General features: G+C 38.1%; 3 protein-coding genes across 3 annotated transcripts; 1 reads left to right on the plus strand and 2 right to left on the minus strand.

Moving 5' to 3' along the window:
* Window positions 1-268: 268 nt before the first annotated feature.
* On the minus strand, window positions 269-6,183 carry map9 (microtubule-associated protein 9). The gene is made up of 13 exons (XM_023418530.2): window positions 5,846-6,183; window positions 5,618-5,708; window positions 3,851-4,378; window positions 3,566-3,759; window positions 3,370-3,478; window positions 3,210-3,277; window positions 3,020-3,093; window positions 2,759-2,921; window positions 2,102-2,188; window positions 1,826-1,987; window positions 1,584-1,729; window positions 1,090-1,225; window positions 269-846 (listed from the first exon to the last, which is right to left on the minus strand). Exons 1-13 carry the CDS (start codon window positions 5,915-5,917, stop codon window positions 727-729), a joined length of 1,950 nt encoding a protein of 649 aa, XP_023274298.1. The 5' UTR covers window positions 5,918-6,183; the 3' UTR covers window positions 269-726.
* Window positions 6,184-7,312: 1,129 nt separating this feature from the next.
* Window positions 7,313-13,932, minus strand: smim14 (small integral membrane protein 14). Its single transcript, XM_023418500.2, has 5 exons — window positions 13,773-13,932; window positions 12,056-12,149; window positions 11,117-11,165; window positions 10,807-10,961; window positions 7,313-10,465 (listed from the first exon to the last, which is right to left on the minus strand). The coding sequence occupies exons 2-5, from the start codon at window positions 12,128-12,130 to the stop codon at window positions 10,427-10,429; spliced, it is 318 nt and encodes a 105-aa protein (XP_023274268.1). The 5' UTR covers window positions 12,131-12,149; window positions 13,773-13,932; the 3' UTR covers window positions 7,313-10,426.
* A 2,195-nt stretch (window positions 13,933-16,127) lies between these two features.
* On the plus strand, window positions 16,128-22,369 carry ube2kb (ubiquitin-conjugating enzyme E2Kb (UBC1 homolog, yeast)). Its single transcript, XM_023418561.2, has 7 exons — window positions 16,128-16,479; window positions 17,353-17,446; window positions 17,546-17,604; window positions 18,244-18,326; window positions 18,423-18,522; window positions 19,215-19,343; window positions 19,973-22,369. Exons 1-7 carry the CDS (start codon window positions 16,417-16,419, stop codon window positions 20,045-20,047), a joined length of 603 nt encoding a protein of 200 aa, XP_023274329.1. The 5' UTR covers window positions 16,128-16,416; the 3' UTR covers window positions 20,048-22,369.
* The last annotated feature ends 30 nt before the right edge of the window (window positions 22,370-22,399 follow it).

Consider the following 22,399-nt stretch of genomic DNA (forward strand, 5'->3'; position numbering starts at 1 on the left):
ATATATATATTTTTTTTTTTTTTTTTAAATATATGTTTTACATTTCAACATGCATTGTTTTCATTAAAGTCAAACAACACTGGCATGGATGTGAACATTTCCAAGCTTTGTGGGAGTCTTTTACTGAATAATGGAGTAGGAGCAGACCTAATAGCAGGTCATACACAAATGCCCTGACAGCACTCATTCCTTAGCATTCAATGTATTTAAGCTGTAAATTGAAAATGCTTCTCTCTATTGAAATTTGTTTAAAGTGTCACCCCAATGCTGAGAGGGAGAATTTTAGTTTATTGTGTTGTTGCATCACCTAAGACATTATTAAAGACATTTTTTAAATCAGTGGACCTTCTACATCAACGTGCTTGCTGCGCCACATTCTCATGTACAACATGGTAGTAACGTACCAACACATTTGTAAAAAGGGTTGTGATACTGCAAGCAATCACGTTAGGTTTCCTTTCATATTGATATATCACCCTGTCAAATATAATTTACATTTTACCCCTTTTCTAAACATACTGTAACAGTTCATCAAAAAGCATAAAACATAAACTTGCACTAGATCTGCCGGCTAATACAAAACCCTGACAAAAATATAAAATTTAACAGGTTTCATCAACTATGTTTAAATGCATACTTTTGATACAACATACAGTACAAAACTTATAACTTAAACTGTAACATAGCACCCAGATAGTCAAGCGATGCTATGTCACATTTCAAATGTTATTTTCGAAATGGTATCGTTTTATTAGGAGGGCTCCACGGCGGAGGAGGACTGTCTCTGAGAATCGCTTTTATACGCCTTTCTTCTCTTTGTCTCTTTTGTTCTAGATCTTTTCTTGCCTGTTGGGAAAAAGAAAATCAATAATAAGAACTAGAGACATTTACAAACACCACCACCATAAGCACCTCTGAGTACTGGCAGATCTAAGAGAACTGTCAGCATTATGTAAGAAGTCACCGTCAAGAGCTCACAACGCAGGCTGGTGGGGACTTCTTATGAAACCATCTTCCCCAAAAACAAATGAGCAAGCAGAAGCACCTTGGGTACCATTAGTCATTGGTATCCCATGTCATTGCACTTACCAGCCAGTTTTCATACACCTCTAAGGCCATTTTATCTTGCTCTTCTTTCATGTATTGTTCTTCCTCTGCCTTATTTTTGATTTCTTTGCGCTCCATCATGACTTTATCATGGAGATCATCTTTCTTCTTTTCACACCTTAATCATTTCAAGAAAAAGGTAACAACAGATTTAGAAGAGGGTTACTTCACTTTTCTTGTTTTTATCATAGAGATTTGGTGATGACACATCGCTAAACATTGGACTTTGGCTGCCATCTAGTGGCTGATCATTTTCACACCCAAACTGATTTGAGTGTAATGGGTTAGTACTATTTTTGACCCTGTAAACACTGGGATGTTTACTTTCAGAGCCCAGTAAAAATGTTTAAAATCAAGAAAAATAAAGTGATGCAAACAACAAAAGTGCTATCTCTCTATTAAAACATTGAATATTTCACCACTCTTTAAATGAGAGAAATAAATAATAAATGAAAAAGTAAATGATTTACACTCACCAGTTAGAAAAGGCTGATTTACTCTCTCTCTTTCTTTCCTCCTCCTTTTCTTGCTTTTTTAGCTTCAGTTTATTTTCCGCTTCTTTCTGTTTTCTGCACTTATCTTTGAGTAGATGATCATGCTCATGTTTCCATTTTTCAAATACCTGTAATGGTTATTAAATTATTAATTAACTTTCCTCATACACACAGAAAGGCTTGTTATATCTTTCAGAGTAATACACAATTGATCAGTGACATACCTGTTTAGCAGACTGCCTTTTTTCTTCTTTCTCTTCACTCGCTCTCTGCTCTTTTCTGATCATATCTTCCTTTTCTTTGGATTTTGCTTTGAGACTTTCTCCTTTCTTTTCTTTCCAAGCCTCATATGATGCAACAGCATCTTCCTTTTTAGCTTCTTCCTCCTGTTTATTTTCAGAAACATGGTGAGGATATATCTTTAACCAACACGTGTTTCTTGTAATCTTTAGACATGGTATGTTGTACTGTAATTCCTGTCTACAAAATGGATTATTCACCCTTTTCTTTTTTTCTTTCAGGATTTCCTCTTTCTTCTTCAGTTTCATGTTCTCTCTTGACTTTTCCTTTTTCTTTTTAAGCCATTCCTGGTAAGAGTGGACAAGGATTTTTGCTGACTGAGAATGCAGTGTAGATGCTAGAATTCTTTCTATTGACATAAATAATCAGTGTGCAAAACTTACACATATCTTTCTTGTGGAGAAGTCCAAAAAAACTGTAACTGTGATTTCTGCCCACCTGGACTCGCAAGACTGTTAAATGTTCCCTTTAAATTTTTTATTTTAGTATATCAGTAAGTACAATGTTGTGAACCCAAATTCTGTACCTGATACATGAGAGTAATGTAATAAAACCTGAGAATAATGTGATAAAATAGAAATTATAAAGGGGGTTTTTAACAGGATCTAGTCCTTGGATAGCAGAAATCACAGTCTACTTGCAAATATCGACAGTATACTCTATATTTCCTATATACCTGTACTGTAAAGGTATAAGCTAAGGGAAACTGCACAAATTCTGTATTGTTCTTATGCATATAACATAGAACACAGAAAAAACACATCTTATTTTAGACTCTTACATGTGCGATCTTCTCCATATTGTTTACATTCAACATACTACTAGAAAAGAAAACACCGGCTTGTTATCACACTGACCTGGTAAATGGCAGCTCTGAGTGCATCTGCTGCTTGTGGCTGAGACTCTTGTAGTGACACCTTACGGTCCAGAACTTTGAGAGTTCCCAAATACCTTGATTCCACGTTTCTGGAGCATGCACTCTGAGATCTATGGGTGGTCTTTGAGTGAGAACTTGAAGTCCTAATTCAAATAAAATAAAATGATGGTGATTCAAGTTATTATCCTGTTTTATCCACGATCTGTGCTGCTACTGGTCTAGTTTGGAGAGAATTACCTACCTGGTGTCAAATGACTTTTCCTGCGTGTGAGAGAGTTGAGCAACAGAACGATCTGAGTGATCTCCTGAGCCTTCCTGAAAGAAAACAATTAACAGATTTTATGAAACTAAAAATAATACGAACAAGAGGCAGAGTATATCTTATATTAGGCTAACCAAAAGGTCAAAGGATAGCATGAAGAATGTCTTACATGAAATTCTTCAAATGATGTAGAGTACTTTCTCCCATGCTCTTTGCTGTCATCGGAAATAAAGTCATCTGAAATGAGAAATCAAATATCAAGAGGATTAATTGGTTGAATATACAATTAAAAAGAATAATGTTATTGTGCTGAACATGCCAATTATTACCTCTGGATCCAGAATCAACTGTGGACTTGGTGAAAGGCTGTGACTGGTCACTCCTATATGTAGAGGATTTGCTGAGGCTATATGAAACTGCGTGATCCCCGTCTGTCCACTACAATCAAACAACATAACAAATGTGCACTTATATGAAAACCATTCTGAAATATAAAATGCAGAATAACCAAGCAATGACACACACTTGTGGACTGCAGCTCCTCATGGCGGTGTTGCTGGATGTGTCAATGGAGAAGGGAATGGATGCAGAGGAAGTCTGGGGCCTGCTGAGATCCTGAGACTCAGTATCTTCACCCGGCTTCTCTGCAGCGTGAAGGTTCAATCCCAGAGTCCGTTGTCTTGGTTTGGGTCTGGGTGGCTCCCTCTCGGTAGCACTGTCTGAATAATAACATAATTTGTGGAAATATACTTATATTCAAAATTAGCATTGATAGTTAGAAGCATGAATTGTAAAACAGTGTAAACAGACCTGCTGCTGGCACATGTTTGAGGTCTGATCCTGATAGATGTGGAGTCTGGGAGATTTCTTCCATAACATGGTTGCTCTTCTCCTCAGGACCTGGAGTTTCTGTCACACTGCTGTCAGATGGTAAAGGCAAAGACATGTCCAGAAGGGCATCATCTGAGGTTTGGTATGACAGAGATTTACTTGAGCTCTCTCTTGTGAGTTGGGGATCAACAGACTCCACAACACTGTTTTTAAATTGTGTGTCATCTTCGCTGAAATTTGTGGAGTGTTGTGAGGAAGATGATTTGGTGTAATTATCGTGTCCACCAATGGAGGACTCTGGTGGCTTGTTTTCACGCGACTCTGATGCTGTTGTGTCTTCTGAGGGTGAGTGGATTCTTTGGGTTTTCAGGAATGAAACTTTCTTTGTTCTCCCATGTTTTCCTTCATCATCTGAAAGCTGAAAGTCGTTGATTTTGGCTTTACTCTTGCCAGCCTTAAATGCATTAGTCCTCTTCTTTCTTGATTTGAGGAGTTCATTCAAAAAATCTGTGAAATATAGAAATTTAGTAAATGAAAAAAACAGACCTAGAGGTACAACAATTAGTCAATTAATTAATTAGCTGATTGATAGAAAATTAATTGGCAATATACAAATATTTTAATAATAGTTTTAGTCATCTTTAAAGAAAAAACATCAACATTTGGTGGTTGCAGCTTCTCAAATATGAGGATAGACTGGATATTTTTGGTTTTTGGACTGTAGGTCGGACAAAACAAGACATTGGATGACATCACCTTAGCCACTGGGAAATTTTTACAGGCATTACATTTTAATAGTATGAGATATATCAGAGGTACGTATATGAGAAAAATAATCATTGTATCAATTGATAATGAAATCCATTGTTAGTTGCAGCCCGAAGATAGAGCCATCCATTAAACTGATGAATTTACAGGAAGTTGACAATACAATTGTGACTGAAAATCCTCTTGCTAGCTTTTTTCTCGAGCTTTCAACTGCATCACAACATCCCTCTCAAAGCAGGTGCTTGCTGGCCAAATGAGCAAATTCCATCCACTGAGCAAGAGTGAGAGATGTGGTTGGAAACTACAGATGTATATGAGTAGTAGACTGACAATGAGTTAAGATTTCTTAGTCACACAATTCCATCAGGGAGGTGTCTGATTGGTCCCAAATTAATTCTGCAGCATGACAACAATGCCAACCATACAACTAGAGTCATAAAGAACTATCTTCAAATACTAGAGGAACAAGTAGATCTGCAACAGTTGGTCTGGCCCCCACAGAGCCTTGAACTCAACATCATGGAGTCAGTCTGGGATCACATGAAGATAAAGAAGACTCTGAGACAGTCTAAATCCAGGAGGAGGAGGAGCTGTGGAGGAGCTGTGGCAAATTTTCCAAAATGTTTGGAACAACTTACCTGCAAAGTACCTTTGAGAAGTAACTTTGTGCAAGTACACCTGGGAGAATTGGTATTGTTTTAAAGCAAAATTGTGGTCACACCAAATGATGATTTAATTTAGTTTTTTTCCCGTTTACTGCACTTATTATACACTTATTATTAACTATTCATAGCATTATTTTTGAAAGCATCCTTGCTTTACTTTTAGTATTACTATTCCACAGCACTGTAAGTACCCCCTAGGGTACCCTAGAATGATTCATAGCTGCTTAAAAGGGAGAGACAATAAAGCACCCTAAATCTCGATCTTGTGTACGAACCAGTGTTGTATAGATATTTTGATGTTCTGCCATCTTACCATCGTCATCCTCATTGAAGTCATCAGAGTAGGAGTAGTGATCTGTTTTCGTTTTGCTTGCCCTGGCAGAGACAGCAGCCTGAAGTTCATCCTACAAAGACATAATTTCAGATTGACATGACACCTCATAAAAAGCTCTTCAGAAGGCTGTCGGTTTAACTACTCCACTCACTTCATCATTTCGCTTTTGGTAGGATATCCAGAGTACATGCAATATTTTTTTCTTACCTGAAATGTTGTTCTTTTCGATGTTTTCGGGCTTTTCGTGTAAGCCAGTGTGCTGAACCGCTGGTTTGACATCCTCAAAACTATAAACACGTTCCTCTGGTAGCGCTTACTGACATTAGCATGCTAGCTATTGTTCGTTAAGTTCACTGTAACAAGTAGACAGCTACTCGAGCTTCCCGTGCTACCATTGTGGTTATATCGCCATTGCGCAAAGTCTGACTGCCACATGATTATCGTCTGGTTCATTACATACCATACAGCTACATAAAATTTGTTATCGAAAGGCACACTCACATAGCTACAGCATGCTAGCTAACTTGTTGATGGTAACCCAGGGAAACCCGCTTCCACACTGCGCATGCTCAAAGAATACCAAAACAGATTGGACTTGGAGCGGCTGAGTGAAATGACCATGGATGTATTATAAGAATATAATATAAATATAATAAGTTCTCGCAATACATCTATGGAAATGACTCATGCAGAATGGCCGAGGTTAGTATAATGTATATCATTCTGTACCAATAATTTATGCATTAATATGTACTTGTGCACCCTCCCCGTTTTATTTTCTTGGTATTACATCATAATTTATTTGTTGATTATGTTTTATATAATTAATTTGAATCTGCACAGTAACTAAAGTTACTGTTAGTTGTAGTTGTGTAAAGGAATGAAGTAGCAGAAAATGGAAACACTCAAGAAAGGTAGGAGTTCCTCAAAGTTGTGCTTTAATATAGTACTTGAGTAAATGTACTTAGTCACTTTTCCCTACAGGCCCAGACAGAGCAAAGGAGTGAAGTTATCCTCAGTCTCGCATTAATACACCAGTGTATTATACTGACATTTTCAGGTCTTCTACTTAAATAAAAGTGGAAATACCACAATTCTCCATTACAAGTCAAAATTTTGTGTTCCAAATTTTTCTAAAAGTATAGCGGTATCAACAGTTATGTGCAAATTCTATAATCAAGTATCAAAAGTAAAGGTTTTGCAGAAGAATGGCTCCTATCAGAATTAATAGTATGTGCTGCATTAGTGGATAACTACTACTGATAAATGAGTGATAGTAATGATAATGTGTAAAAAATCATTCTATTTTTATGACCATCACAAGTTTTGTATGTGAAATCTTAATCTGCACAGTAATATAGGTATACAATGAATGTAGCGCAGTAAAAAGCAAAATATATTCCTAAAAATCTAGTGAAGTATAAAGTAGTTTAAAATGGAAACACTGTACACTAACATTACAAATCTTCCTGGTTAAAGTTCAACACTGGTTATATTCTTATATTGCTTTGACAAAAAATGAATAAAATACAAAGTAAGTAATTCAGCAGCAGCTGTGTGCGATAAATTCCAGCCAGAAAAATAACTCTCTTTTTCACAAACAACACTACGGGTGTGTATATATGCTTGAGTGAACTGAGGAATACAAGCTTCAAACAAAACAGAACCAGGCAGTAAGACTGAATTATTTTTATTTTTTGTTTTGTTATAGGAAAAGTGCATAGTTGAAGCCCTTTTACTCTTAAACAGTAACAGTGTAAATCGAGGTCTCCTGTGGTACCAGATAGTCCCGCTGTTCATCTCAACCATCTAATATGGCTTCCCCTTCATTAGTTACAACTACTTATGGTTTACTGATTATTTTCCTTCTCATATCTCCTCCCTGCCATATCCTTTGCAAGTCTAGTAAGATGTATTAAAAAAAATTGAGGACATTTGCTGATATGGAAATGAAGAGTAGCCAGCCACTGAAGACAGTTGGTATGAACTCAGCCCACAGTTGTTGCAGATCATATCCTTCAATTGTACAACTAATCCAAGTAATTTCTGGAATCACAGATACCTTGGAAAGTAACACAAGACCAAGATACACTTTAATAACCATGTTTCCTTCACAGGGGCATGACAAAGATCTTGACAAAATACAGTCAGTGACTAGAAAAACAGGAAACCCTTTGTCTTAAGATTGTACCAATTGTTGATTGCCCTCTGTAATTCTGAGACTGTAGTTTGTGTTGCTGTTGCACTGTTATAAATATGCACCCACATTTACATACAAGTATCTTTCACCACTGGGGTTTCTATTTTTCTGTTCACTAACTGCATTTCAACCTTTAATGTAGCTGAAACACCTATAAAACTGTTTACATTTAAAATCAATCACATATTTAGCAGAGCTCTGAACCAACTGAGTTAACAAATATAAGAAAATAACCCTTTGATGTAAACCATGCTAATAATAAGGAAACATCACAAAATTTCTACGGCAGATGATTCCATCGTCCTTTCCCCAACATAAATCTAAAAATAAAAATGACCTCCGATATTACTGTTCTTTCACAAAACGTTGTTCTCTATCAGTACTGAGACCGGAACCATTAAACTACACTGGCGCTGTTTGAAAATGCACCTTTTCATTTCTTTCCTTTTCATTGGTTTGACATTAGTTGTGAAGTATAAACTTTGGATTGCTCCCGTTAATCACAGACTGCTGTGATTCTCAGTAAGAGAAGAACAGGCCCCCATCCCCACAAGGCCACCATTTTTAGACAGTAATCAGTACAACACACCTTCAAAATGAAATAACATACCACAACAAAAGTGCTAATAAAATATGATTCTCAACTACTAATAAGTCAGTATACAATGACCATTTTCTTCTTTTAACCACAAAATAATTACAGTACACAGAATCACCTTAATATGATTAAAACGTATTTTGTTTGTGCCAAGTATACTGGTTTACTGTTTTTACTGTTTTATGACCAGACCTATTTAACCATGTTTACCTGCAGTTTGTTTCTTTTGAATCATTTAAAGAGACTCTTGACTGAGGGGGATTGTTATCTCTGTTATGTGCATCAAATATTTTGTTCACATTTTATACAATAACCCATAACTTATTGGAAATGTATTGCCCTCTTCATCACTTATATTACAGGAACCAAACCATCTGATACTTAAAGTGGATGTAATCAATATTCTTATGATAAAAATGTATCAAATGGCAATGTGAAAACAATGTGAAGACAATGTGAAAGGGGTTGCTGGTAGTGATGAACATACACAGAATTATCACCTGAAATCAGCAGCTCCAGTCAACTTTACAGAGTTTTATAGCAAGTTCCAGCTCATTGTTTAGCTGTCTGGCTAAAAACCTTATTGTTTTGGTTCACTCTCACCGCTCTCATAGTGTTGTTTTCTGTTTTCAGAGAAAAGCTCTAAAACCCCACTATGCACTACCTGCTCAGCACCATTTAGCATTTAGCAGCTAAAGAGCCTGACATTGCCCTCAGGAGTTGGTATAGACCAAAAACAGAGCTAAAAGAAAAGTGAAAATTAGGCCTATATTCATCAAGTGGATACAAACAGGACTCCATGTGAATGAATGCTAATGTTGCTCCATGACTGCTGGATGTGTAAATAAGCAACCGTTTGCCATATAAACATTATAGGGTGATAATATGTCATTGTTGAGCTCACAACCTGTTTTTGAGTTGGCAAATAAAATCAGTTTAAGGGACTGGCATGTTCTTGGAAATATAGTTTATAGTATATTAGAGATCTGAGTATTTGTTGGCTCAGGAGAATATGTAATCTGGATGTAAACACATAAGATTGATTAACTGCATCAAAATCAACATGCCATATTATCGTGCATGAAATACTAACTCAGACTTCAATTTAAGCAAATAAATCTATTGAAGTCTGTCATTGTGCTGGTTTGAATATGTTATTAAATGTGATATGACATAATTACTATCACTGTTTAGAGTTGTAACTTTAAAGTGGAAAGAGAGGAATGTTTTAAAGAGTCTGAAGAACCTGCCACCCTTCATTACTCAGCAAAAACCAGAACAACAACTTAACTGCCCAAAAACTTGTCTGCTGCCCCTCTCCCTTCTCCCCCAACCCATGTGACACATTCCTTCAATTTGAGCTCATGTCTGAGTTTCTGAAGATCTGTCTGCACCAGAGCTGCGAAAAGGAACTAACTCAGAACGATGCCACACCTCTGGATTAAAGATGTGATGAAATACAACATAGAAACCCAACTGATGCATTAACACACTGATATTGTTGGCCAATATTATCGGTCAGAACTGGCTTATCACAGGTACATTATATCACCATATATGTTGGCAGATATGCAAAACCAAGTTTTTTTTTTTCTTTTTAAAGATGTGTTTTTTGTGGTTATTATGAAATTTAAATTTCAAATGTCAAAAATGAACAAAGCTGGAGCAGAAGCAGAATAACTGCCACCATTGTTCATGTTGTGTGTTTGTGTCAAAAAATTAATATTGATCATTATATCATCTGATGTTTTTCAACACTCAAATGTCATATCTCCATTGGCATCATGAATCCATTATCAGTTGGGCTCTAGTAACAAGAATCAAAGACAGATCTACCCAACAAAGATGTGTTATTAGAAAAAGAAAATAAAGCAAAAGATATTTGTATGAAGGTTGACAGGGAGATGACGCTGTCTTGGTCATAGTTACTAGCTAACTGTGCAGCTCCAGTCAGAGCAGGTGGAGGAGTGCTGGTAGGTCGGCTCCTCTGCTAGTCAACAGGAGGTGCTGGGGGCTCTCTTCCATCGCTCTGTAACCCAAGACAGGAAGATATTTAGTCCGTCAAATAAAAACAACTGAGCTATATTTGCAGACAGATTATCCAGTATAGCTGATAATGTGGCTTATATCTTTTAATTTATTTTTTTATCCAGTGTTAATATAAATCAAATAGAATTTTGTTTTTGCATTTGAACAAAATTCCACAAATTATCTTTTATTTAATTTCATGAGAAGCAGATTTCCATTCCCTCCTACATTGTGAGTCATTGTCCATGAGATGCTTTAAGTGCCAGGCAAACCAAAGTGGAGCAGTGACTACATGTGAGATGACATTGTTTGTGATATGAAATATGTGCGGTAAGTACTGACATTGTGGGGTCCAGTGGGTTTGCCTGTGGGACGGGGACCCCTGAGACTGGAGGGGCGCAGCAGGAACAGGACCAGAGCCACCACCACCCATCCCATCAGAACCATGGGAAGGGTCAGATCACCTCCTCCGCCCACTTGCCCGCTGGGACCTGGCACTGAACACACGCACATCTTGGTCACATATACAATCTACACTAGTATTTCTGATTTGCGATCATGTTTGAGTGCGGCAACGCGTCCGCATGCTATGACACAATATGAAAAAAGATAAGGTCTAATGTGAACTAAGTGAAGACGTAGTCATACATACATTCTTGAGGGCACTCTGTGTCTGTGCAGTAGGACTGAGATTGCCTCAGCTGTAAAAGAAATTGCAGAAGAAATAAAGTAGATGTAACAGAGAAGAAGAGTAGGAAAAATAATATCATTAATTCTCCCACTCTGACTTTAATGACTGCATTATTTACTCTGGTTACCACTGCCCTCATCTGGGGAGAGAGAGAAACACTGCTAGAGACACTGCCAATAAAACTTTGTGAGTTCCTTATTACATCAGGTGTGCAAACACATGACCCCCTCATCGCTTAATATTACCAACGGCACGTATTCACATGTGGATGGCGCTAAGCAACCAGCTGAGTTTGCCTGCTTTCTAAAACATACTGTAGCTTTCTGACTAAAAATGCTGTGCAAATTCTTTCATTATTTGGACAACACCCTTTCCTGCTGCTAGCAAATCAGAAAACCCCCAGGGTGGCTTAAGCTCTGAGCCAACCGCAGCTTGCCATGCAAGTTACACCTGTGCACAAAGAGCCAATGAGGTCACCAAAAAAGTGACACACATAACTACAAGCTGTAATCTTTGATACCCTCAGAAACTCATTTTAGCCAAACAACACTTTCCATTAAGAGGAACAAGAAGATATTTCCAGACACAATGCAAACCTGACAACAGACAGTGCAACAGAGTGAAACGACTCTGCGTGGCAGAGCTGATAGGTTCTCAAGATAAACACTGAGCAGGAACCAGGATATGTTGCCTCAGTGTCACTCGGTGGCTTTTCATTTCCTTCTCCCCTGCTTTTTACCTGACAGTTGTTAATCTCTTTGCTTCCTTCTCTCGACTTCAGCAGGAGATATTTTCATTTCACACTGCAAACTTGAAAATACTTTGACCTGTCCCTGCACCTTATTTCTGTCACAATGAAGTCTGCCACTTAGATTTCCAACTGACAGTTCAATTACTTACCAGGTTGATGAGGCGCCTCATAGCATACTCTTGGGTGCAGATGCACTCACAAGGGTCAAAGCCTCCCTCTGCCATTTTGGACAGTGTTGTCCACCTTGGATCAAAACAAAAGTACTGTATTGAACTAAGACACACATGAACATGAGAGAGAAACCTAATGCTGCCTGTTGTTAGTGCTGTGCTCTATTGTTGTTTCACGAGCACACACGTATTAAGGGAGGAGACTGCTCAGTTAGGACAGTCAGCAGACTCTGTCGCTTCATGTAGTATAGATTCAAGAAATCATAAATCTCATTGTCGAGATTTATGTACAGACATTACATTTTCCATTTAAAAAAACAAAATATATAATGTACAATATGGGGAATTTTGTACTGTTGTCTTTGCACTATTTTACACCCGTTTGTTTCTGTCTTAGTGGTGTTATCGTTTTGCACTTTATGTTGACTTCCTTGTCTACACTGTTAAATGTAGTATCATTTGTCTCTGGGAAATGAAATGTCTTCCCTTATCTGTCCTTGCATATGGATGCATTAACAATAAAAAACTGTCTTGAGTATTAAGTCATGGTTTATGCATAACCTTAAAAATCTTTTTCATTTTTGTTCTGCACTTTCTTGTTATTTACTGGCCAATGTACAGTGCTGTGCACTTATCCATCACACAGTTCCAGTTACAGTCAGGGTTATAAAGAACTATCTTCAAAGACAAGAGTAAGAAGAAGCCCAGCAACAGATGATCTGGCCCCCACAGAGCCTTGATCTCAACATCATGGGGTCAGTCTGAGATCACATGAAGAGACAACAACCTACCTGCCAAGTAGCTTTGAAAAGTATCCGTGTGCAAGTGCACCTGGGAGAATTGGTGCCGTTTTAAAGGAAAAATGTAGTCACACCGAATATTGATTTAATTTAGGTTTTTCTGTTTACTGCACTTGTGCACTATGAAGTTAACTATTCCTGGCATTGTTTTTGAAAGCATTGTCACTTTACTTATGGTTTCTCAAACTTTTGCACAGGTCAGGTCAGGTCAGTGTGTGGACTGACTGACAATACAGTTGTGTTGAGTCTTGAATCACTGTTTCTACATAACCTTAAACACATCTTTAGTATTTGTGCTCTGAAGCTTATTATTTTTTTGACCAACGATTATACCCACAGCAATATATAAGCAATAAGCCTATCTCGCCCGATATATCAGTCCGCCCACTTTATCCGTTTAGCTGAACAAGTAAAAAGGTTAAACATGTTTTAATCAACATAAGTATCGCAATTTCTTCGGTATATTTCTATGGTCAGTGTTCGTACAATGGAGTATCGACCCCAAAATGCTAAAAATGTAAACTGTACAAAAAACACACAAGACATGCATAGGTTGATCTTACATACATTTTGACCCAGTTACAGACAGTTGTAGTTGCTATGTACACATGTACACGTTATATTTTCCGTGGGTGGCCGCCTGCATATTTCTAGAATGACGAACAAACCAAGTGCTAGTTTAACTCGACCCTGCAGAAATCCAGTCAAAGGCAGCTGTAATCACTTCTTAAGAACCAACTCCGGGGTTTTACATCTTACTCTCGAACGAATTCAGCCAACGTTACACTAGCTGCTTGCTAACCTAGCTAGAGAAAACTCACAGCCATGTCCTTTTCATGAACATATGATTGGAGACAGATGTGGCTGCGAGCGGCACTGAAACCCAAATCACTTACTTGAGCTTCGTCGATGTTCGGAAAAACGTCTCCTGTTGTTGAAAGGGTCTGGGAGGTGGAGGTGCTGCTGCTCCTGCTGTTGCACTGTTGCTCTCCAACGACACCGTTAAATCGCAGACATGTCAACCGACCGTCTGTGTTTTGTTTAATACACGTGAACCAGCCAGCTATTCTTCACGACGCACATCCGGGACCTTCTCCGGTGGGAGGGGTAAACGTTTCTTATTGGGCCAGAGGTTTGATGAGCGGGCCTTTGGGCCAATCACAGTAAGGAACAATTATAACGTCTGCATAGTAAACAAACAGTGCAGCTGTCTGTCATCATACATAGGCAAATAAAGACTTCCAACATCTGCACAGCTGTTTAACCACATATACAATGGTGGGATGTAACTGAATTCATATAGACAGCGAGTCCAACTCTATGTATAAATTAATAAATGATTATACCAAATTCTGTAGTTGTAAGTGTTAATAAGCTGTTTATAAATGGATTTCGGTGCAGATGTCATACAGCCCTTTACCAGAACTGTTCAAAGTCCATTGGAGGGATCCACTGTTTAGTTTTTTAACTCAACTTTATTTATATAGCAACTTTCATACGAACGTGTAGTCCAAAGTGCTTCACAGAGCAGGATTAAAACAACACACACACACGCGCGCACACACACACTATAAAAATGATTATGTAAGATTAGAAATTTACCACCATAAAACAGTAGAATGATGAATAAAAGTCAATAAAAATAAAACAAACAAGGTATAAAAGTCAATAAAAAAAAATCAATAATAAGAAATTAAAGCAAAAGTTACAATATTACTCTGAATTAACATTACTCCAATTTAACGTTACTCCAAATTTAAAAAAAAAAAAAAAAAAAAAAAAAAAAAAAAAAAAAAAGGATTAAAGGATAGGTTTTTAATTTATTTTGGAAAATACCAAGAGAACTTGCTGTTCTAATATCCACAATTTGGGGATAAACAAAAATAAAAAGCAGTTTCACCAGTATTTCTATGGGATACATTTAAAAACACAGTGACTATCACTGTCAAATAAATATATAATAAGATTGTTTTGATGAAAGTTTACTACATTAAACTGTCATAATGCATTTTGGCTACATCTACGTTAATGTATTCAATTTTTAGCAATTATATTTTCACAACCATCTGCCAGCCTGTTTATCAGTCAGTGTTATAACATGTGATGGTTAATAAACATTTCCGTACCATGTAAAATGAGAAATGGTTTACACAATTTCATATGAGAACTTGCTTTATTTTAACAATTATTTTTCGTGCGATGGACATTAGTTTCTTAATGACATATGATAGCTCCTTATGTCAAATAAACACACTACCTTGTCAGGGCAAAGTTATATATTTTACCTCATGGTATGGAAGCCTAATTAAATGTAGTAATACCGCCATGTAAAAACACTATTACAACTAAAGGTTCAACATTTTACTAAGGAAAAGTACAGAGATATCAAGAGCATATTGTGTTGTATCAAAGGTACATACAAATCAGAACAGTCATTCAGAGTTTTACTATATTATATTATTGGATCACTTATCCATTAATGTGTAAGTAGCATTATAATGTATCATCTCAAGGAGGAGATAATTCTGTTGGGTAGTTGTAACATATTATTAAATATCGATTCATTCCCCCATTTCAAATCACAACTCAAAACACATCTGTTTAAAACTGCCTTTTCCATCTGATGCCAATTGCTCTGTCACTTTTGTATTGTTCTTATTTTTATATTTAATTTTTATTTTTGCTTCTTCTTAATGTGTTTTTAATCTCAATTTGTGTAACTCTGTACGGTGTCCTTGAGTGCCAAGAAAGGCGCCTTTAAATAAAATGTATTATTATTATTATTATTATTATTATTATTATATTTTCCACTGGAATGGTCTCCCTAAATAATTAAAGACCTAAAGACAAGAAGAGATGTGCCATGCTGGAGGAGGATTTTCCACAATCTGGCAACCCAAAAGTTGTTATTATTAATGGTTTCTAACTGGTCTATACAGCAGAAGGAAATGATGCATTAACACTGAATAAAGTCATTTATTACAGCTTATAACTTCACAAATGGTGCCGTATCAGAGAGTGTTACACGTCTGTCATATTTGTTTACTTTTATTTTTCTCACTAATTCTAATTCATAAAACCATAAATAAAATGCCCACAACAGATCACAGTCAGAATGAAAATACTGAGTGTTAACAGTGCTAGAAATCAGATGTGTTCAGCACATGATGAGAAATGTCCTGAAGGCGAGTTTGAAAAGAACATAAACCCATGTTACTCTACCCCCGGAGCTCATTAATGAAAGTTCCAGCTTGTACTGTATTTAGCCGCACTGTGTGTGCATGTTCTGGACTGACTGACTGACGCTGTCCGCTGGCAGGCAGGCAGGCAGTCCAACAGCAACGGTGAGCTGCCTCTGAAGTGAAAAGAAGCGGTAGACGGTGAAAGTGAAAGGAGGGCTACATAACTGTGAAAAGCACCGCGCACGCAGTCCCCATACAGACAGACAACACAGGGAGAGAGGCCCCGGGTCTAACGCTTCCAGGCAGCAGCAGCAGCAGCAGCAGCAGCAGCAGCAGCAGCAGCTCAGCGGACACAGCCATGGCTAACATCGCGGTTCAAAGGATCAAGCGGGAGTTCAAAGAAGTTCTCAAAAGCGAAGAGGTGCGGTAACGTTACTGGCTTTTTTAGTTTTTTACTCAAGCGCAGCTCCTTCTTTGTTATTGTTTGAACTCTATCGCAACGTAAAGTGTCAGCAGACCTAAATTACCTTTGCTAACGTCGGGTCCCAGTCCTGTGTAGCAGTAGGTCAGGCCTCAGCAGGAGAACTTCAGCTATAGCTTTAGCTTGATTATCAGTGTCTGGCCGAAGCACTCTGATTATGTCAGGTGGGTGTGTTCAGGAAACACCGGGGATCCAGTTTGACAGGCCCTCTGTTCCTAACGAGCAGTACCGCATACCTTTGGCTAATTACCTAACAAAAATAAACCTGGCTTATATGGGCTACAGCACACGCCTCATTCGCGACACGGTAGCTGTCTATTAACGTCAATTTAGTTACTGTCAGCATGGTTGAGCAGCCTTTAGCCTGCTTACGTTATTTTGACACCTCCTCCACAGTTAGCATTAGCTTGTGGTGTTGTGCTATAATGTTCACCAAGTTTACAAACTTATCAAACGTTAATCAGCTGTTGGTTTCAATGCAGAGGGGTTGTGGATACTAAAAGTGTGTGTTTTGTCTGCTAAGCCTCGTTTTTGTGGGTTTGTAGTTAACTTTTGCTAGCTTGGCTCTACTAGCAAGCTATCTGTGTTGCTAACGTAAGTGTCCTAACGCTTCCTCCGAAACTATAATAGACTGTTATTTCTTCATACAGAAAATGGCAATTGCTTTGTCTTAAGCAGCCAACATGTCTGTCGCTCCACATTTGTGTGTGATTTCATACTTGACAGAGATATGTCAGGACTCAGGCTGAGACCTGTGAGTCCATAAATACCAGGGTATTTCATTGTGTCCCTCTCATTTGTCCCAACTTCTAGACAAGTAAAAACCAGATAAAAGTAGATTTGGTGGATGAGAACTTCACAGAGTTGAGGGGGGAGATAGCAGGTCCTCCAGACACACCATATGAAGGTACTGCCACATGCCTTATGACTGATATTTGCTACAAGACTTTCCTGTTATGAATTCTCATTCTAAAACATTTTTTATTGTTTTTCTTTCTTTTTACAGGTGGCAGGTATCAGCTTGAAATAAAAATCCCAGAAACCTATCCTTTTAACCCACCAAAGGTATATGCTTCAGCATCATTCATGTGGTCCTCTGTAAAATTAAGTACTTGCTATATGTCCTTTGCCTCTTTCTCTCACTCCTGCCTTTACATGCACACTATTATCCTGGTCAGCATAATGGTTTTGGAGAAAATGTTATATTCACATTTCATAAAGCTTGATATCTTAATCTGTTTTTGAAAAACTTAAATATGCTAGTTGAGGTACTCTCAAAGAAAACAGGATACTCTGGTTTGTAAACATCTTATTCAGGTTTCTGATCGCTGTCTGCCATTTGCGCAAGTTTGTAACTCCACTGAAACAATTGTTTGTTGGTGGAAGAAATACTATAGTAATAAATTATACAGAGACAATCTGAGAGTCTGATACTAACAATGTGGATGCTAAACATTATTGTTTCTCCAGTCTTAGGGAATTACTGTTGATCCAATGCAGAAACCAAATCAATCAGAGTCCGGCAATAGAAAATGAAACTGTGATTTATCCTGCACTGTAGAAGGGACAGAACAGATGGTGTCTGAGATCTTGAGGACTGAAAATCAGGATACCGCTGTGCATGTACATGTACCCAATGTAACTAACACTAACCATTACCTCACTATTATTATCTAGATAACCTCTCCCATCTGTCTTTCTTAGGTGCGTTTCATCACTAAGATCTGGCACCCTAATATCAGTTCTGTGACAGGAGCAATATGTCTGGACATTTTAAAAGACCAGTGGTGAGTGAGATGTGTTTGATCCTTCTGACCTATAGTGCTCAGTGTTCCAGCGTTTACACTAGTGAAAAAACCCAACTTTTGATCTGTGTCACCCAGGGCAGCTGCTATGACACTGCGGACAGTGTTATTGTCTCTACAGGCTCTCCTTGCTGCAGCAGAACCAGACGATCCACAGGATGCAGTAGTAGCCAACCAGGTGAGAGAGACATTTTGTGTTGTTTGATACAGTAATACTGCCCAGCACAGCAGGAGTACAATGAGGGAGCTTTTTGTAGGATCATATTTCAGTAACAATGTCTGGTGCTGTCATTTTTTGCCAGTGTTGTTCTGTGGACAATTCAAGGCATCAAAACACAGTCTGTCTCTCTCTGTACTTTGGTGGAAATCTGAAAATAAAGAGTTGACACATGACCAAGTTGTCTTTGTGTCTTTTAATAAGAACTTTGCAAAGGATCAGTGTACAACAGAGTGTAATTGCAAACTGATGTCGAACAAAGAATGTACATGCACTTTATAGAGGAAAGAATAGAGGAGGCAGCGTCAGGATGTGTGTCTGTACAATTCTGGGTACCATCAAAACTGTCAAACTGTCAAGGAAGAAGCTGCGTTTTCAAGGAGAAGCAACTCCTTAGTTCGTACCAGACAGCACCAGATAAGGAGCATACATGTGAGGATAGATTTATGTCCTAGATCATATACAGTCAGGTCATGAGAAATACAAAACCAGGTCATACAAAGTATAAAAAATGTGATTTTTCTATCACAGTACCTTCACTTGTTGCTGTTTTTTTTTTTTTTTTTAATATTTAACCATGCTCACTGAGCTCTCTCTCTCGCTCTCTCGCCCTCTCTCTCTCTCTCTCTCTCTCTCTCTCTCTGCATCCTCAGTATAAGCAGAACCCAGAAATGTTCAAACAGACCGCGAGGCTGTGGTCTCATGTCTATGCTGGAGCTCCTGTCTCCAGTCCTGACTACACACGTAAAATAGACAAACTCTGTGCCATGGGCTTTGATAAGGTCAGAAGCACTTTCTTCTTCTCTTTTTGTTGCACTGTAACATTCATATATTGACCATGGTGTAGGAGGGGAGAATTTTTTGGGGCGGTGTTGGTTTGGCAGTAGAGATTAGATCAGTTGATTGTCAGAAAATTAATAAGCAACAGTTTTGACAGAAATTTAGTTTTGACTGAGTTTTATGACTTTAACTGAAGCATTTGAGTGTAAACTTTGATGGTAAACATATGATAGTAAGTGAATATTTTTGGGTTTTGGACCATTGTTTGGGAGTCACTTTGGACTTTCAACTTTTTTTGATAGTTTTCTGACATTTTATAGACTGAGCTACTTAATAGAAGTGTTAGTTGCTACCATATTTGATAGCATGCTAGTCAGAGTGAACAAGGCCTTGTGTAGGCTCATTGAAGTTAATATCAAAGGAATTACTCATAACGAGGCACAATTTATTCAGACTTAATTACCATGGAAAGCATTTCTTTCACTTGTATCATAAGGTTCACACAGTTGATGGTCATGAGAGCATGCAACTTATTTCCTTTCAAATTGTTCCTTCAGTTCTTTATGAGCCTGACATTTGCAAATGACAGAGGTTACAATAATTCTTAAATTCTTGTTTCCCCCTCATACAGAATGCAGTAATAGCGGCCTTGTCTTCAAAATCCTGGGATGTGGAAACGGCGACAGAGCTGCTCCTCAGCAACTGAGAGCCAGCCAGGTGTGAGGATCCCAAACCGACTCCCTTCATCACAACATCAGCTCCTCCCCCGGCACATTCCGCCTTTGCCTTTTGTTACACAGACAACACCCCATTCACCACAGCAGTCTGAGTCTTCTTTTTATAACAAAATTTATTTGCTACAAACCTAACACCGGTAGCACCACAATCGCCAATATGCACACTACACTGTTGCCTGTCTGATCCCATGCCGAGTCTCACAAAATCCAAAAAGTTTACCCTTGTAATAAGCCCTGAAAACTTCGTCATGCATCTTGTTTTCCATGCCTTTTAATCATATTGGCTCTGAAACTTTTTTCACAAATTCGTGTTCCTTATTATTGCTAAGAATCAAATGTAACTGCCAATTCCTGGTGGATTTTCCAGGGTAAAATTTGAAAGGAAATCCTGCACACTGCTCTCACAGCACATCACCATTTACTCTTTCAGCAGCGAGTTGGACCTTGTGTTAGATTATTATCTCTCGTATGGACATTTAATACGTTAAAGGTTGTAATTTACGTTTACTTGACGGGATAGTGTTCTGTATGAGCAGTGTAACGGATTTTTCCTGAACAGTTTAATCAGAGATGCTTCAATCATCAGCAGATGTTTGGATGTACAAAAGTTTTTCTTTCTGTCTGTAGAAGTAGAAAAGATCACACAGACATCCGCACACATGCACAGAAGAAAAAGGTTATCTGTAAATAGATGCGTGTAAATTTGAAAATACAATGGGGATATACTTTTTTTCTTACATGGCATTGTAAAACAAATTATTTTAAATATAAACTATGCCTAGTTTACAACAATATGGAAGAGATATCTTTTTATGCTTTTGTGACCCATGAGAACTCCCTCTGAATGTCCTGTTGTGTTTTCTCTTTAAGATTGTTGTTTAGAGGTGGCACAGCCAACATCCTGGCCTTAATGGCACAGAAGGTGACAGCCAGCTCTGGCCCGTGAAGTTCATTACATGCCACCTTCTCTGCTACACCACCATCCAACGTTTTTCATGTGTCTTTTATTGTCCTTGCATGTTCTACGCTGCCTTTATATTTTGTTTGGCTAAATGATGTGGTGATGGGGGTGTCTGTTCGATTCAACATCCCTTCAGACTTGTGGAGCCCGCAAGACTCTCTAATGTATGGAAAGAGACACCTGGAACTTCTGCTCGGCAAACCACTCAAGCACACCCAGTTTGGCGTGAAATCAGTAGGGAACCAAAGCCTTTTCTGTTGATTTTACAAGTATGTCGCTGGAAAATTTTCTCCTCTCTGAACAGATTTGTCTGGCACACCTCAAGATGAAATGAGTGTTTATGAAAGTTATTAAGGATTTGAGTTTGCAATGCAGTGGTTGTATTTATTTATTTTTTTTGTACTCATTTCAGAGCAATCATTTTCAACAATAGGCACAGATTAAGGATTTGCTCACCCTCTCAGTCCTGAGGGGAAGCTTTATCACTGCAGTGGTGCAGCAGTACTCAATCAAAACTTTGGCCATATATACAGGTAATATAGGTGATGTCCTATATTCCCAGACATGCTTTACTATACAGCCAAATAAAGTGCTCATTGAGGTTGTCTTTGAATGATGTCTTCTGAGTTGTTAAAGAGGCTGGAACTCCTCTGTTAATCTATAAAGCAGATAGCAGGCCTGTATAGTGTTTTCACACATTTTGATTTGAGGTACATGGACTGTAAAGAAAAGCTTAGTATATAGAGCAGTGGGGTGTTGGCGCATCCTCACACATGGCCTTTCTTTTTTTTTTTTTAAAAAAAGAAAGAAAAGAAACAATCTTCCTTTTGCTTGCCCACCAGCTCAGTTCCCACCAACACAGTGGCATATTACAGTACTACATGGAGTAATCATGCAACCATCTCCGCTGACATTGAACGAGTTTCCAGCCAGAGCCAAAAAAAAAAAAGTTCATAGTTAGGGGATAGAATGCACACACTATCTCCTTTACTTGTAAATAGTCAGGTCCTTGATAATGAGCCATCTCATTATCACTAGAGTGCACCATTGATGGCTGGATCTATATTTTGTAAGAAAAAGAAAGGACAAAAAAAGGAAAGAGGCCCCCCTCCTCCCCGTCTTCCTGGTGTTCTCACTATGTACAATATTGCACGATGATGAAGCATTAAAAAAAAAAAAGAAAAACGGGGCTGTTGCATCTCAGTTTCTCCATTTGGATTGAGACTTATTTTCCTCTTGTTTCCTTGGAAGCAAGCATCAGCAGTATAAAAAGCATGGTTATTTATTGTGACAGTGTCATGTTTCTTTGATTAAAAAACTGGAAAATCAAGTTTGCTTGTGTTGTGCCTCTTGCTTCCAC

This window comes from Seriola lalandi, unplaced genomic scaffold (assembly GCF_002814215.2).
Source record: "Seriola lalandi dorsalis isolate HSWRI2012SDOR001 ecotype SW California unplaced genomic scaffold, Sedor1 jcf7180002054582, whole genome shotgun sequence".
NCBI lineage: Eukaryota > Metazoa > Chordata > Actinopteri > Carangiformes > Carangidae > Seriola > Seriola lalandi.

Bases quoted from the DNA above. Each gene is read 5' to 3' on its own strand.
- ube2kb (XM_023418561.2), top strand. From the start codon at position 16,417: ATGGCTAACATCGCGGTTCAAAGGATCAAGCGGGAGTTCAAAGAAGTT. The intron at 17,605-18,243 runs GTATATGCTTCA...TGTCTTTCTTAG, and splicing joins ATCCTTTTAACCCACCAAAG to GTGCGTTTCATCACTAAGAT. The intron at 18,327-18,422 runs GTGAGTGAGATG...TGTGTCACCCAG, and splicing joins GACATTTTAAAAGACCAGTG to GGCAGCTGCTATGACACTGC.
- map9 (XM_023418530.2), bottom strand. From the start codon at position 5,917: ATGTCAAACCAGCGGTTCAGCACACTGGCTTACACGAAAAGCCCGAAA. The intron at 1,988-2,101 runs GTGAATAATCCA...GAAAATAAACAG, and splicing joins TGAAAGAAAAAAAGAAAAGG to GAGGAAGAAGCTAAAAAGGA. The intron at 847-1,089 runs GTAAGTGCAATG...TTTTCCCAACAG, and splicing joins AGGTGTATGAAAACTGGCTG to GCAAGAAAAGATCTAGAACA.
- smim14 (XM_023418500.2), bottom strand. From the start codon at position 12,130: ATGGCAGAGGGAGGCTTTGACCCTTGTGAGTGCATCTGCACCCAAGAG. The intron at 11,166-12,055 runs GTAAGTAATTGA...TTTCTTTTACAG, and splicing joins TGAGGCGCCTCATCAACCTG to CTGAGGCAATCTCAGTCCTA. The intron at 10,466-10,806 runs GTCAGTACTTAC...CTTGGGTTACAG, and splicing joins AACCCACTGGACCCCACAAT to AGCGATGGAAGAGAGCCCCC.